This window comes from Periplaneta americana, chromosome 3, assembly GCF_040183065.1.
Source record: "Periplaneta americana isolate PAMFEO1 chromosome 3, P.americana_PAMFEO1_priV1, whole genome shotgun sequence".
NCBI classification, from domain to species: Eukaryota; Metazoa; Arthropoda; class Insecta; order Blattodea; family Blattidae; genus Periplaneta; species Periplaneta americana.
In genome coordinates, this window is record NC_091119.1 from 125,981,145 (window position 1) to 125,998,655 (window position 17,511).

The following is a 17,511-nucleotide window of genomic DNA, read 5'->3' on the forward strand; positions in this document are numbered from 1 at the left end:
GACAAATGCATTCTCGCTGTAGTGTGTAACGGAACTAAAGCTGCATCTACACAGTTCAATATTCCAATCGCGTATGCGTGCATTCTGGGAAGAATATCGAAAGAATCAAGTTTAAAAAGGTACGTTCAATTAAGATGCATGAAGATTTTGTGCCTACATGGTGCGCCGTTTTGAATGTCGTCTTCACTGCGTAAATATAATAATTAATATTAAATATCAATCTTGCATTCATTGCTTAAAAGTTGAAAGAAACGATTAACCGTGTAGTTGCATCTTAATGTGTTCATGATCATCAATTTACGGGGAAACAGTTGGCGACAACAATTAAACAAAAGAACGACCATGCGATAAATTGACAGCGATAAATCTAGCTGCAAAAATTATCGCAAAGTGTGACTGTGATTGGTTGGAATTCAAAATTTCATTACACTTCATTGGTCGAAAATGAAATGACGTCATATAAACGAAATAGTCACGAAAATACTTACTTCATATTGCTACTACAGTACTAAGAAAATATTTATGCAGTTTTGACAAATATATGAGAAGAAAAGTATAGAGGAGAAGGAGGTAATATGGGACGGGGTTGTAAAATGGAACACGGCTATTTTTCTGAAAATAGTGGCGTTATCTGTTACGTACAGTGGCATATTTTCCTCCTCGGGTAGTCTTTGTCTCCAATGAGATGCAGTAAGTCCATCCAGTGAGAGTTGTGCAACAGAGGGGGTCATGTTCATTATGCCAGTATTAAAAGTTTTTACAAAGAGTGCTTTTCTCGAATGTTGCGCAGTAACAAATTAAGGTAGAGGAATTATCTTTATGCGTAAAAAAAGTAGGAAGTATGGATTTGTAATGCCCAGCATCATGGAAATCAAATTAAATTTATTCAAGGTCTTATGCTATGGTATGAATGGTGGTATTATGGGACAGGGTTGTCCCATATTACAACCTTACTATTCATGTGAGGAAAATAGATGTTCAGGAAAAAACTAGAGTCTTAGAACCTTCTAATTTGTGTCTAACGTACTGATAAACGTTGAAAGGTGCTGAGGACAATACGTTTCCATTGTCATTCTAATTCTAACATTTTTCCGTTCCATCATATCTAAATATTCCCTGTATTTGAAAGGAACGTCAAATAAAGAATTATATCATTTTTTATACAAGGTATTCCTCACAAAACATTCGTTTCAAGTGGAAATACACACTTGGAGGCACATTTCAGATCGATAAATGCGTCTGATGTTGCTCATCCCAAATGATCACAAGAAAATTACCATTATCCGGATTACAAGCCCTAAAGAGGGTGGTGAAAGAACAGACGCAAAAATCTCTCGTCAGCATTCCCCGCGAACATGTGGCCTATAACGTATCGAGTAACACGCTTGTGGTTGCCATGGAAACGCGTTGCAGCGGGATCCTGATCTGCGACGCGTTGCTAGGTTACCACTGAGAACATGAGTGGCTTATGTCTTGTTCGCAGAAATAATCTTTAGACCTACCCTACTGCAATAGAGAGAATCAAGTAAAAGTTACTTGTAATTAATCTTTGCACATTATATCTTCTGTTCAACTGCTGGTTAGTACAGTGCAGTAAGTATCAATACGAAGGCGCGCGGTAGCGTTGCAGTTCAGGCGACACGCTGCAAGACCAGAAGGTCGCGGGTTTGATTCCCTATAGCAGTGATGTCAAAGGAAGCGCATTTTTCTGACCTTGACGTCGTGCGCGGGCATCAAGTGCTAGGTATGGAAGGAGAAAGGATTATGTATATGATTAAACAGCTTGTTGAATTAAGAAAACAGTGGTGTACAAACTTGAAATGGAACGTGACATTTTATGTCGTTATTTTTATATGGCTTCTTTCTGTTTGATATTATCTGTAAAACAACAGTACTAACACCAATTTCTTAATATTGCACTTCTGTTTTAAACGTTAATAACATAATAAAGAGTTAAGAAGGAATATTCACATAAATTCCATAGTAGTACAACTATACTGTACTGAATTGATGAAACACATCATTCATAAAGCAAGTGATATCCCAAAGAAAGAGATTGAGTATGACATGATAAGTTGGAATTGAGATTGTTGGTATTTTTAGTCTTATAAAAGTAATCAATGAACTAATTAAAAGAATATTATAGTACAAAGCAAAGTTACTTAGGTATATATTTTTAACTGTAACTAATATTACATAACAAAACTCTTATCTTCAGTAACACGTATTTACGATATATTAGATTTACGAAAACATGTTTCAGTACCTGTAAGGCTACTAAATAAACATATCTCAAAATTTCACTTTTCTGTAAAAAAAATTGAGAAAATATTCCTTTTGAATAAATGAGCAAACTTGTGAAAAACGAGCATTAAAATTAAAACTTATATTCTTATAATGCACTTATATTTCTCAGACAAATCTAAAAATTAACATGGATAAGTTTCAATAAGTTCTCTTCCCTTTATCCATTGAATCAGTGTTGGCCATCCTTGTATATAGCTCGACCAAGACCAAGCAGCATATACTACCTCTTTCGTCTGTCTCTTTCCTTTTCGCTGTAAAGCGCTCAGGCTCTCCTGAGCTCTAAAGCGCGCGCTTGCTCCTATGGGCATCTTTTGACATGACTGCCCTATGGAGTCAGGTTTTCTCCATGGATCCAATCTTTCCGACCGCCCATGACCCTAGTATTTAGTAGGCCTGTAACAGAAATGTATACCAGGGGTATTTTATTGGCACCTAGGACTGACATCCCTACTGTCAATAACGCCGATTTTCTGTAAGGTTGGCTATCTTGTTTTTCGTCATTGTTTTGACGCCTAATATGTAATATAGGGTAATTTTTTCACGTAAAAATCGTTTTCCAATTTATACGAAATTTTGTGATTATCTTAAAACTGATCAGCGATAAAACGCGAAATACAATATTTTTATAATGATTTTCTTTGTCGAAATTAATACGAAATTCTGTGGTCTCTGTCCCATGATGTAAGTTACTTGTTGCAGTTGATAAAGCGTCGTAAAATAATCAATTTAAAAAAAAAAGTTACTCTTCGACTGCAACATAAAGCAAGTAAACAGCGAACAACTAAGGCACAGTAGTTCAACGGAGTACGACCCACGCCGCCTTCTATTGTACACAATAGAGGGACTCTAGAAACAGTTAACCTGAAACCACTTGCTCCTCTCCCATCGGGTACTAAATTTCGCTCCCTGGTACTGACTTTCAGTATTGTTTGCTATTAAAACTCACGTTTTATTTCTCGTATTTAATTCTTTTCCTGTTCAGGTATGACACCAATTGATAAAGAGAGCTATCAAAGTTTTTTCGGCGTGGGACGTAAACGACTTTCGATGCCAAATTCAGAACTTAATTATTTATATTGATGCTTTGTGATGTAATACGAGTAGTTCTCTTAAAAGCTCTACTATCGAACAGTTACAGGCGGTGTCCTCCTTAGCGAAAGGTTACAAAAATGTCACAGATAACATTAGTAAATGTTTCTATGAAGACAATGTGCAGACGAAGTGTTGACCGGCGACAAGTTGCCAAGATATTTTGACGGATTTGAATGAATGTTGTTATGGCAACTAGATGCAAGATTGTTTCTGTGGCTGATTTATAACATTTCGCTGACAACACGAGTGAATATTTTTCATAGAGACGACATGAAGAAGCCTTGATCTAGAACTTATTCTTTAAATACAAACAGAGATACAAATGGACACTGAAAGCGTGTTCCGGTATTATACTGGTTGTTGGTACTTTTTATAATGAAGTGAATGTTGCAACAAGAAAGATCCTGATCTGTGACATAGGTGAAATACCACAAATAGCTTAACTTAATATTGCTATAGAAACGAGTTAGGCTATGTCCGTGATTTTAAAACATTTTTTTCTAGGCTAACTCATTCTGTGTATAAATTCCCGATGTTCCCTTAAGCTACGATTTGTTTACGGCGATTATAAACTCTGGCGATGATCGTCAGGAAGGGGTTTCTGTATCAGCGTACATCGCTGCCAATTCTCATTTGTTTTGTTTCATCCTTTTCATCTACTAGGCCTATAGATGGTCATGTAAAATAGTTAACACAGGTCAAGGATTTTACAGAAAAATGAATAGGAATAAATCCAAGATTCTGAAGATATCATTTATTCTAGAAAAGGACGATAGGCTATCTGCATTCAGCACGCCTATTATAAAGAAAACAAACTGTAACAGGACAGTCCCTTTTTTGACCTGGATGTCCGACATCCCCGTAATTTTTGTTGGGACTAGCAAAAATCTCATATTTTAATCGAATTTATTTCAGAATGTAAAAATCAATAATTTCTCTAGCTGATGTTTACTTCATGAATTAGTGTTGAAATTATTGTTTTGATTTGTATAAATGTTTAGAAAGTGCAGTGCAAAGTACCATCAAGAGACGTACGTAAATAAGTTGTCATGAACAAACATTGTTTAAAGACAATAGAATAGTGTTCATTCTTTGTTAATTACCTTCATTCAATCTTACTTTATAGGCCTACATTTTTCAGTAACTTCTGACTTAAATTTCTTTACAAAAATGTCGGTAATAAAAGTGTCCCTTATTTAACTGCTACAGATTAAAAACAGTCATGATTTGTTTTACTGCCATAACTCGATTCAATATTTCTACATGGCCTTCTCTAAATATCGATTATTAAACATGTATGCTGCGATGTGCGTCCTGAATTTGCTTGAGAAGCAACCTCCAGCGATCTGCGTCGCGTACAACGATATATGTTGGCGATCATCGCTGTAAAGAAACCTTGCGCATTCATTTTAACTGCTAGCAACTCCAGGTGACAATCACGATGATCGCTGTAAACAAACCGCAGTTTTACATGGGAAAGGAGTTTCATAATGAAACGTAACTTTTCTGTTCTCAATCTAAAGATACGTTGAAGTCTGGGCGAAAAAAAAACTGATATTATGAAGATATTAATCAGAGTTCACCGGAGTACAAACTGTTATCACGTCGTGCGATTGAAATCCCACTAAAGTCTTCCACAGAGCTCCTGACTGAAAGTGGCGATGCGCTAAGGTTCCTCCTCGTTCAATTTGAAAATCACTGCGTAGGGTCTCATCTGTGGCTGCATTCTTAAGGAACAATAAATACATTAAGGCAGGCATGGCGAAAATGTGACTCACGAGCACATTGTGGCTCTCAATGATAGCTGTGTATTTCTCTTGCTTCTTACCTTGCCCAACCCCCACCCTCTCACTCACTGGAGTCAAACTCCGTTCCATTTGTATTTGTCTCTGACCTGCGAGTGGCGTATCGTGCAATGTCTCTCTCGAAACCATGTACCTCTACAAAAACGAAAGTTTCAAGTAGGGTGGGAGGACGCATTTTTTTGCTGCCAATATTATGAGAATATTAAATGTATGATTTATTCACAAGTATTACGAGGAAAACGGTTGTATAACATAAAACGGCATTATACTACATGTCACTCATGAAAAATTAAAAGGTGAAGTATTATTATTATTATTATTATTATTATTATTATTATTATTATTATTATCATCATCATAATCATCATTATCATCATCATCATCATCATCTCTGTTCGTCGATCCTTTTCCAGCAGATTTACGAATAATGTGATTAAATCTTTAATTTAAACTCACAGATTTACAATGCGATGTTAAATAAAAGCTAGATGTAAGGACTTGACAAATGTTGAACTTTTCAAATCTTTGCCAAAAAATAAATATCCGAAGCTTCGTTCTTTCGCTTGCTCTGTTGAAGCCATGTTCGCTACAACATACGTTTGTGAAAAATTATTTTCAACAATGAAAATAGTAAAAACCAAATTTAGATCACGACTGAGAGACAAATACATTCGTGATCAACTACGACTGGTAGTAAGTGACATAATTCCTGATTTTGAAACTCTGTCATAGAGACATTCTGAAGACAGTTAATTTTAGTTTGTGATGATGTGTCCTATGTTTTCTTGTTCATTTCTTTTTTCGTTACTGATACTAAACATTAGTTTGTAACCTTATATTGTATAAAATTATATTTAAGTGCTTGACATAAGGAAAATGAAAATCCGTTAATAAGTCAGACAGTTGCTTCACTTCCCCTTCGGATGTCCGCCTCCCTCCATAGGTGCTATGCACGTTGCAGGTTACACAGTGGCTCGACGCACGATCACATTTTCGCCACGGCTGCATTAAGGGTAAATTGTCATGCAATAAAATGTAGACAAAGTCAATATCTATGGATGATAGAATGCCACTGAAATGAATATTACTATAGGGATGAGTACGCGAGATATGATCCGTGTCTGATCTCCAGGATACCATAAAGTGCTTGAGTGAATGTTGTCATGGAGACGATTAGGGGACATTCTCATTTGTGACTAGTTGTTAGGATACCACAAAGTACTTAATGTTGTCATGATGACGATTAAGCAGGTCCGCATTTGTGACTACTCAGATTTTCCGTCACTCTATTAGCCGATTGGTGGATAATCCGACTTTCTTTCTCTCTCGCTCTTTCTTTGCGGCAGAAAAAATGTGAAGTAATGTACATGGTCTACTTTTCGAGGGATCTAACTTCTATGCAAAAATGTCTTCCACGGGTGTCAAAAGAAAAGGTGTTGTGCTACGAAAAAAACTGTAAGTAATTGAGTGGTTTGAGAAAAGAGAAACTGATTCATCTCGCATCAGAATACGAAATAGGAATTACAACTCTAAACATTTAATGAAAAACAAATATAAATTGTAATAAGTATGTAAATCTACAACATGAGACTTTAACTGTTCCTATTTTTCCACATACAGTCGTCATAAAGGGTTTCCTTGGCCCTTAAAAACCCGTCAATGAAAACCAGATTTAAATTAGTGAACTTCCGATCCACTACCTAACATGTTGAAAATTCAAGATTATGGAGGAATTACGAAATTGTATTATGCACTTAATTTATTTAAACCTTATATGGTACGGATCATCCGATTTTTTTTTTATTAACCATTCACTCCACCCCCTAATTACCACGGAAAATAGAGGTTCTGCTGTAGTTGTTAGGATACCAGAAAGTACTTCAGTGAATGTTTTTATTGAGACTATTAGGCGAAGTCCTCGTTTGTGACTAGTTGTAAGGATACCAGAAAGTACTTCAGTGAAAATTTCCATGGAGACTATTAGGCGATTAGGCGAGGCTTGTATTTGTGTCTAGTTGTTAAAGTACTAGAAAATGAGTGAATGTTGTTATGGAGACTATTAGGCGAAGTCTTCTTTTGTGACTAGTTGTCAGGATATCAGAAAGTACTCGAGTGAATACTGTTACGAAAACGATTAGGCGAGGCTTGTATTTGTGACTAGTTGTTAAGGTACCAGAAAATGAGTGAATGTTGTTATGGAGACTATTAGGCGAAGTCCTCTTTTGTGACTAGTTGTTAGGATATCAGAAAGTACTCGAGTGAATATTGTTACGGAGACGATTAGGCGAGACTTGTATTTGTGACTAGTTGTTAAGGTACCAGAAAATGAGTGAATGTTGTTATGGAGACGATTAGGCGAAGTCCGCATTTGTGACTAGTTGTTAGGATACCAGAAAGTAGTGAATGTTATAATGGTAATGATTAGGCAAGGTTCTCACTTGTGACTAGTTGCTAGGATACAGAATGTACATGACCAGGAAATGCTTCAATAAATATTCTCTTGGAAACAAGTAGGCGAGGTTATCATCTGAGACTAGTTATTAAGGTTCCAGAAAGTAGCAAATATTGTCATGGAAACTATTAGGCGATATCCTCACTTTGATTAGTTGCTAGGATACCAGAAAGTACTTGAGTGAATGTTGTCATGGAAACAAATAGGCGAGATCCTCATCTTTGACTAGTTCTTAGGATACTAGAAAGTGTTCGACTGAATGTTGTCATGACGGTGATTAGGCGAGTTTCTCACCTGTGACCAATTGCTAAGAGGCTAGAAAGTACTTAAGCGAATATTGTCATGGAGACAAGTAAGCGAGGTCCATACTGTATCTTTGTTTTGTTGCTGGAGGAAAATAAATAGTTTGAGCGGAAATTGCCATGGAAATAAAATTCATACTAAATCCAGATACGAGTACATAAAAAAATTAATTACTGATATAAATGTTGACATGAAAACGATTAGCCGAGGTCCTAGTCTTTGTCTGATTGCTAAGATACTATAAATAACTTCAATTAATGTATCAAGCAAACGAAATATAGTTGTCGTTCTCATCTATGGTTGCTAGGATTCCACTGGAATGAATGCTGCTATAGATGGGAGATGCAGGCGAGTTTGTGTTGCAGGCGAGATCCTGATCCTGGTGTTCGGCATCCACCTGAGCTACGCGTGCCGCAACGCCACGACGCAGTTCCAGGAGCGACGCTTCCTGTGCCTGGCCATTGTGGTGGAGGCGATGGTGAGCGGCATCTTCTACGTGCTACGCGTGGTGTACGCGAGCTCCCTGCACCCAGACTACAGCTTCCTCGCCTACTTCTTGCGCAGCCAGCTCACGTCCACGGTCGTGCTGTTCGTCATATTCATGCCCAAGCTGTGGTACCAGCACAAGCAGGTGACGGACGCCCGAGTCACGCGCCACTACCTCACGCAGGAGTACTCGTGCCGCCTGCCCGTGGACGCCTTCAAGCCGCAGGACGGCATCACCGGGACCAACAGCAGCGACGTCGACGTGGGCGAGATCAACCTGGCCGACATGAACCCGGAGGACATCAGGGTCAGTCCCTCTTTTTCGTTTCGTCTTCACCCAGCATTCTTTATTTTACTTTTTCAATATCTTTCTCTCCTTTCTACTTTTATCCTTCTTCCTTCTCTTCAACTTGTATTGTTTGTGCTCTTATATAGTTGCGAGACTTGGAATGCCACAGAGAGGATCACATATCAATTGCAAACGTTTATGAACCGTCGTTTGCGAAGGATAATGAATATCAGTTAGTCAGAAACTATATCATTATTACCAAGAATAACAACATTATCATCACAAATCATCATTATTAGTAACAATAACAACACTACCATCACAAATCATAATTATTACTAACAATAACAACACTACCATCACAAATCATCATTATTAACTAACAATAACAACACTATCATCACAAATCATCATTATTGCTAACAATAACAACACTACCGTCACAAATCATCATTATAACTAACAATAACAACATGCCATAAAAATCATCATTATAACTAACAATAGCAACACTACCTTCAATTGTCATTATTGCTAACAATAACAACACTACCATCACAAATCATCATTATTAATAACAATAACAACACTATCATCACAAATCACCATTATTAATAACAATAACAACACTACCATCATAAATCATCATTATTCCTAACAATAACAATACTACCATCACAAATCATCATTATTACTAACAATAACAACAGTACCATCACAAATCATTATAACTAACAATAACAACACTATCATCACAAATCATCATTATTGCTAACAATAACAACACTATCATAACAAATCACCATTACCAACAATAACAAGAACACTACTATCACTATCATCGCTGTTCTGATAACAAGAAATTTTCCGTTTCTCTGCACGCAGGCGGAGTTGAAGCGTCTGTACACGCAGCTGGAAGTGCTCAAGAACAAGACTATCCGAGCGGACAACCCACATATCTCCAAGCGTCGCGGCGGCCGTAAGGTGGCACACCGTCGCTTCTCACTACAGGTAAACCCAATTAAATACGAATAAAGAAATTGGAGAATGTTCATCTTAACGAGTCCATAGAAAAAACGATTGTTATTATTTTCCATTACGTAAAACGACATTCACTCCTAGGAAGACATTCTTAGAAGTCGAGATTGAGTGTAATAGAGAGAGAAAGAAGGAAATGAATGAAGAGATTAATAAAGCCTTTCGTACTTTACAGAAACTCCCTGTAGCTCAATCTTTGTGAACTGCAGGAGTAGGTTAAATTTTCAACATAACTGTGATACTGTTACATTTGAAGACAGTAGATTTTCAGAATATTATATTGTATTAGAGTATTTTTGTAACATGAATTTGGGATCAGAAAGCAAATAGGCACTCTCTGCAAAATCTTGCCAGCTTTGTATTATAAATCTTTTTTTTTAATTCAAAGTTACAATGCAGATCAAATATCTCCATTTATAGTACACTTCAGATATTGACAGATACCACCAAAAGTTTTCTTCATTATTTACAGATTTTATTTAAAAATGTAATTTGTATATTACATGATGGAAAGGAAGAGAAAATGTAACGTTAAATAAAACCCCGAAGTACCGATATTGAGAATATCTTGAAGGTGTAGTTAGAAGAAACTTCCTACATAAATGTTCATTTTGAGTAAATATCATAATTATGTCCAATATTTTGCTACTACGCTGTACGTGGGCCACATGTATTCTAGTACAGTAAAACATAAATTTCTCAGTACCATGATTATTTCATACATGTACAATGATGCTAATAAAATCATAACTATCTTTTATTTAGTAATTAATGCATGAGTTTTATAAAATTAAACAAATGAAATATGATTTGAGAGATACAGTGATCAATGTGGCGCAAGGTTTTTGGATATTTGCACCGTGTGCCGGATGTTGTGACATCCAACGTTTCGGGGATACATTTTGGCTCCATCATCGGAACGAGGAAACCTATCTGTTGGTCTCGTTACCAAAAGTTCCCTGACGATAAGGCCAAACTGCAGCTCTCTACATCTGGGACACGGTACAAGTACCTAAAAACTCCGTACTAAAAACTAAGTTGTTTATAATTTTAGATTTACTGTGATAATGTGACTTTGAAATTCGTAAGAAGGTACTTGGAAAATGTTAACAGAATATTTTCTAAAATACATTCGTATTGTTTATCATTTCCATGGGCGTTTTAAAGTATTATTTTATTTTACAAAGAGATTTTCTTGCTTCATCATTCTATAATTTTCCCAGAAATATTTCATTCTCTTAGTACAGTGGACTCTCCTGAGTTCGACAAAACAGAAACTTCAGTCCAATAAGGGTAGTGGGTGTGGCAGGTGAAATAAATACAAATTCTTATTGGTTATCCATCAACGAATACAGTACTGTACTTACATTTCCTGCCCGCCCCGAGACTTGTGTATGCGCTTCTAGTACCACAGTGGGTTTCGACAGTTCCGTCTCACAAACGGCACAGTTCTCAAATAGAAAAAGAAGAGCTCATTAATTTAAAATCAGTGATCAATATGGATGTCCTAATCAATAAAATATTCCGTTTTCCTTTAACAAAAGTATCACTACAAGACACAGAACCAATTCCCATTCAAATGGCAAACCCATTTCTTAGTGCCCGTATAGGGGCGTGTCTAATTCTCCTACGTAAGCAGTCGAACTATAGGATGTCGAACTTGATTTCTGTCGAACGTAAGAGCTTCCACTGTAGCAGTAGGCCCTAATAAAATTCTCCATGATCAGTTTTCGGAGCATTTAGAATTTTTATGGTATTATTAAAATATTTTTAAGTTCATAAATAGATTTTCTCCTCTCTATATTTTGTTTTGAAAATCTCTATTTCAGTTTTTCGACTTCAGCAGAAAGTGTTGACAAAGTACTAAATTAGAAATAAAATGTTTGATGGAATAATGTTTGACTACTCATTTCGACCAACAAACGTATAGAATGAATTACCTGTGGTCCACGAACATGCATAGTATGCTACCAAAAACACGACAAGGTTTGACTCAATGAAATTTTATGCGTTTTGACGCTGCAGAAGAAAGGAAGTAGAGAAAAGGTACGCAGCCAGACATGCATGAAAAATATAGTAAAGCTGTTAGACTGCCTGAATACCACGACCTCTGTAGACACTGCACTGACGTCAGTTGGAATGTCTTGTGGTCGAATTCTTGCATGCGTAGATTCTTTGCATGCTCAATGTTAAGAATATTGACCTCACAGATGGTCACTCATATAAGATTCGTTGAGATTTGCATTTGATACAGGGTGTACATAGGAAGCGTATGCGAGTTTGACTGAAGTGTTTATCATTATTGTTAAACTCAGACAGAAAGTTATTGCGAATTTCTCGAATTCAATTGCAATGATACTACATTAATATAATTTAAATTTATTTTATAAAATTGTTTGGGAAATTTAAAGGGAACCAAGTAAAACAATTCATTAATAGCAATCCGAATTTTTCTTACGCAATACCGTTGTGACCAATAGGCGGTGCCACAACTTAAACCGAACGTGGATTCAATAAGAAGTGCTAAGATAATTACGTATATATACCGTTTCGTCGAACTACCTACCTGAATTTCACATCACAGAACTCTCATCGTTAGCCCGTATAATATTATATCGAGAAACCGAAATTTATATATTTATTTGAAACTACACAGACTGGATGTCCATCAAAGCATCTTCTTTACACAAATATAAACTAACAATTTAACTTAAAATTATTAATGATTTATATGGACGGCAGTTATGAAATACGAATATCGATGCCTAAGAAGTGATACCTATCTACTCGTACAAAAAATGGTAATTTAATTTAACTACATTATTTTTTTAATTAAGTACATTAATAATAATAATAATAATAATAATAATAATAATAATAATAATAATATTATTATTATTATTATTATTACAAAAGTGGACAGTTAACTGATATTTTGTCCTCGAGATAAGATTGTGCAAAGCACAAATATATATTTAAATGTTTGTCTATTTTGAGAAATAGTATATTGCGATACAAGATTGGGAAATGCTTTTTACAAAATCGAGGAAAAGGTTGAAAAACTCGCTCTGCCCGTTTTTAAATTTCCGAGATTTTGTAATACACTTCACAAACGTGTATTGGACAGTATTTTTGCACGATAGTATATTTTCAAAATAATATATATTTTTTAAATCTTAATACACAGTACGTACTTTACACTATGAACAGCTGACTGAAGGTTAGCATTTTGGCCAACGTACACCATCGACTTCAATGTGAAGGAGTGATTCAGATACTTATAATATTTCGTATTAAATTGGAATAATTTTTATTTATTTTCGTTAAGTGAAGTTTGAATTGTTTAAATAATAAAGTTCAGTACATTTCAAATGCAGTGATTTGTTTCGTATATAATGTATATTAATTAACATTGCCTTTTGCGTATGAATTTTACATGCATTGTAGGATTGTAGCATACATAGACGACAGTGGTTTTCATTACAATATTAGAGCAGTTATTTGTAATATTTCAACTATCTAGGTTGGCAACTCTGAATTCAGTAAAATCAACTTGCAATCTTGGCGGCGAGAAAACACACTATAGTGCAAAAAATTAATTTTTAAATTTTTTTTATTCACCTGAAAATTTACAGATAAGATGTATCTCTTCTTAGCTATCGTTATGCAACCTACTAACAATAGAAATAAAAGAAAATGGAAACATAAAAAGAGGTATGACTTGTAAATAAATCAATATTAACAGTGAGGGCATATAGTAAAATCTGTGAAAAGGGATTATGAAAAACTCTCGACAGGTAATTTAACCATAATATTAGGTCACTATTTCGCAGTATTCGTCAATGCCATGACCTACAGAATCAATACACTCAAGGAAACAATGTGCTGTTATCAAAACACTGAGACTGATTCCTGTTTGTCGAAGGTAAGCACATAAATGGAAGAACACTACAGACAATATATACATTCCATTCAACTGACCGAGTTATTACATAATATCTTATTGCTAATTTAATTCAATTAAACTATGTTCCAATATATCATTTATATGTTACAGCAGCTTATTAATTTCGGCGTAAGTGATTACATTAAGGGTAATATTTCTGAATAATCTAATGTATAAAATACTTCCGTTTCAATGTTACATATTTACAATTTAGTATCTACAATTCGTAGCATATACAGAGCGTTCGCTAGAAAACAGGTTTAGATCAGGTAGGTGCCGTGGGTATTTTAATGTACGTATTTAGATCGAACACGAATGCCAAGTAAATAGTGTACACAGTAGAGTTTCCCCGGATCAAGTGTGGGAATATTTTATGCTACGTAATACAGCAAAAAACAGGCTGAAGGGACGTCAAGCTTAGAGTATCAGTATACAGATGACTTTCATTCAGTTCAATTCACTTCGTAACAGTGCAGTGCACATTATAACAGAGAATCTCCATATTTTATTATAGTGTATTACGAAGCAATTGCATCATATTATTGTACTGTATTTCTATAGAAATGTAGATATCACATGAAAGTTTTATTGGGGGATTTCAATGCTAAAGTAGGACGGGAGGATATTTTTAAACCAACAATTGGAAAAGAGAGCCTACACGTAAGTAGTAATGACAATGGAGTTAGGTTAGTCAACTTTGCCACAACAAAAAAATTTAATTGTCAAGAGTACAACATTCCCCCATAAGGATATACATAAATCATAATCATATACTTAGGCCTAGTCTTTTCGGGATTTACTTCCAACCCTATTGCTTTACTTGCTTCAACTAGAATTTCCGCGTTTTCCCTAATCGTTTGTGGATTTTCTCCTAACATATTCACGTCATCTGCATAGACAAGAAGCTGATGTGACCCGTTCAATTCCAAATCCTCTGTGTTATCCTGAACTTTCCTAATGGCATATTCTAGAGCGAAGTTAAAAAGTAAAGGTGATAGTGCATCTCTCTTCCCCAGAAACTAGTTCGATTAATTAAAATGTGTCTTAGTGAAACTTACAGCAGAATCCGTATAGGCCAGTTTCTATCTGATGCTTTTCCAATTCACTGCGGACTAAAGCAGGGAGATGCACTATCACCTTTGCTTTTTAACTTCGCTCTAGAATATGGCATTATGAAAGTTCAGGATAACACAGAGGGTTTGGTATTGAACGGGTTACATCAGCTTCTTGTCTATGCGGATGACGTGAATATGTTAGGAGAAAATCCACAAACGATTAGGGAAAACACGGAAATTCTAGTTGAAGCAAGTAAAGCAATAGGGTTGGAAGTAAATCCCGAAAAGACTAAGTATATGATTATATCTCGTGACCAGAATATTGTACGAAATGGAACTATAAAAATTTGAGATTTATCCTTCGAAGAGGTGGAAAAATTCAAATATCTTGGAGCAACAGTAACAAATATAAATGACACTTAGGAGGAAATTAAACGCAGAATAAATATGGGAAATGCCTGTTATTATTCGGTTAAGAAGCTTTTGTCATCTAGTCTTCTGTCAAAAAATGTGAAAGTTATAATTTATAAAACAGTTATATTACCGGTTGTTCTGTATGGTTGTGAAACTTGGACTCTCACTTCGAGAGAGGACCAGAGATTAAGGGTGTTTGAGAATAAGGTTCTTAGGAAAATATTTGGGGCTAAGAGGGATGAAGTTACAAGAGAATGGAGAAAGTTACACAACGCAGAGCTGCACGCATTGTATACTTCACCTGACATAATTAGGAATATTAAATCCTGACGTTTGAGATGGGCAGGACATGTAGCACGTATGGGCGAATCCAGAAATGCATATAGAGTGTTAGTTGGGAGGCCGGAGGGAAAAAGACCTTTAGGGAGGCCGAGACGTAGATGGGAAGATAATATTAAAATGGGTTTGAGGGAGGTAGGATATGATGGTAGAGACTGGATTAATCTTGCTCAGGATAGGGACCAATGGCGGGCTTATGTGAGGGCGACGATGAACCTCCGGGTTCCTTAAAAGCCAGTAAGTAAGTAAGTAAGTATTTCTATAGAAATGTCTTGGCAATCAAAAACCATTTTATTAAGCAAAATATAATTTATTGAAAAGTGGGAGAAACGGGATTATTCTTAAATATAAAAGAAAGCGCATAAGTCGCGTTCTAGGTGAAAAAAAAAATCGATGACATATGATAGGCTAATAGGCTAGAACAATCTTCCACGAAATCCTTAAGAAAGTTAGCTCAACAGGTATCCAAGATATGAGCTTGGAAAACGACGAAATTGTTAAAACTAAAGCTTAATCTGACAACACCCGTTCCTAATTAAACGAAACTGACCATGTGCTTAGGGTTCCATTGTATCGATGGAGACTAAATCCAGCGTTTAGAAACTTTTTCAATGGGTATAAAATGTGCATTTGAGAGTTCCAGTGCTAATTATAAGGTAAGCCAATAAATTAAACCTGTAATGTAATGTTTAAGTCGCCAGATATTTTTTGCCGAAAGACGACACTCTGCATCACCGCTACGAGTATGAGAGCTGTTACTTGTCCGCATTACTTTCCGAGCAGAGCCATGCTGAGCGAAACCTGTTTCCGGGCGTACAACCTTTATTTATTCTGTACTTTACTGTATTTTTATATTATTTTGTTTCTTAAGTATTTTAAGCCACTATAAGTAAAATAGACATGCAAATTTTACTGTGATCTCCGGAGAGTTAAAATCAACAGTTTTTAAAGAATCTAACTTGTTACAACGGATGTTAAATTCCTACATTAAGGTACCCATTTCTGTGAAGAAACACTATGCGAATTTTCAAGGCTTAATAAAATCGGCAAAGATATGAATAATGTTAATTACAGTATCTCTTATGTACAAAACTCCGTATTTTAGACCTACATTAACTATGTAATGTAGCGTTCATCATCACAGGACGAATAGCTAACGTGATTAAATGGGCTGCTAATGGTTACATGAACCAGAAATTGAAGTATTTCTTGATTTTGAACTAAGTTAATGAAAAAACAAACTCAATCATATAACATTTTCTCAATAATTCTGTATTCAAGGTCATATTTATGAATTATGCATACTGAACATCTTGTATTTCTTTTAATTTACCTGCCTTTTCATCTAAATTCGTGGTCAGAGACAATTGATTGATTATAGGACGCTTTAACCGTCAGTTAATTACATTTACAGTAGTGGCAAAAAAAACCGGACCCACCCTTGTAGCTAATTTCAGAGCCTTGTTCACTCCAGAGCACGATAGACTGGTAACTAAGACTTTCGTGGTTCGAATCCTGCCTGTGAAGGAAACTTATTTTTGTTCCTTATTCAAATTTATTCCCAATACTTTTCGATTGCAGCGATATTATACTACTTAATTAACTTATTATTTCCAGAACATGAATTTTACCAGCAATCGAAAAGTATTGGGAATAAATTTGAATAAGGAACAAAAGAAAGTTTCCTTCCCAGGCAGAATTCGAATCACAAAAATCTTAGTTACCAGTCTATCGTGCTCTGGAGTGAACAAGACTCTGAAATCAGCTACAAGGCTCGGTCCGGTTTTTTTGCCACTACTCTATCTACTACGGCAGAACCAAATGAACAATTCTTGGAAGAGAATTAAAACTGTTTTCATGGAAACATCCTAAACAAATCCTTTAAAAATTGACAGCCCCAAATAACTTCTGACTTCAATCTACGTCATTTCTCGTGAAACACCATTCACAGATTCGTATACTGAAACTGCTCGTATATCTTATAC

The 17,511-nt window shown here is 35.7% G+C and overlaps 1 protein-coding gene across 1 annotated transcript in view; it reads left to right on the plus strand.

The window, feature by feature from the left end:
• The window catches only part of smog (G-protein coupled receptor 158 smog), a 426,301-nt gene that overhangs the window by 401,233 nt on the left and 7,557 nt on the right, over positions 1-17,511 (plus strand). Inside the window, exons 10-12 of the mRNA XM_069822646.1 lie at positions 8,325-8,752; positions 9,620-9,745; positions 11,798-11,818. Coding sequence (XP_069678747.1) covers positions 8,325-8,752; positions 9,620-9,745; positions 11,798-11,818 — 575 coding nt within the window. The remainder of the gene's footprint in view (positions 1-8,324; positions 8,753-9,619; positions 9,746-11,797; positions 11,819-17,511) is intronic.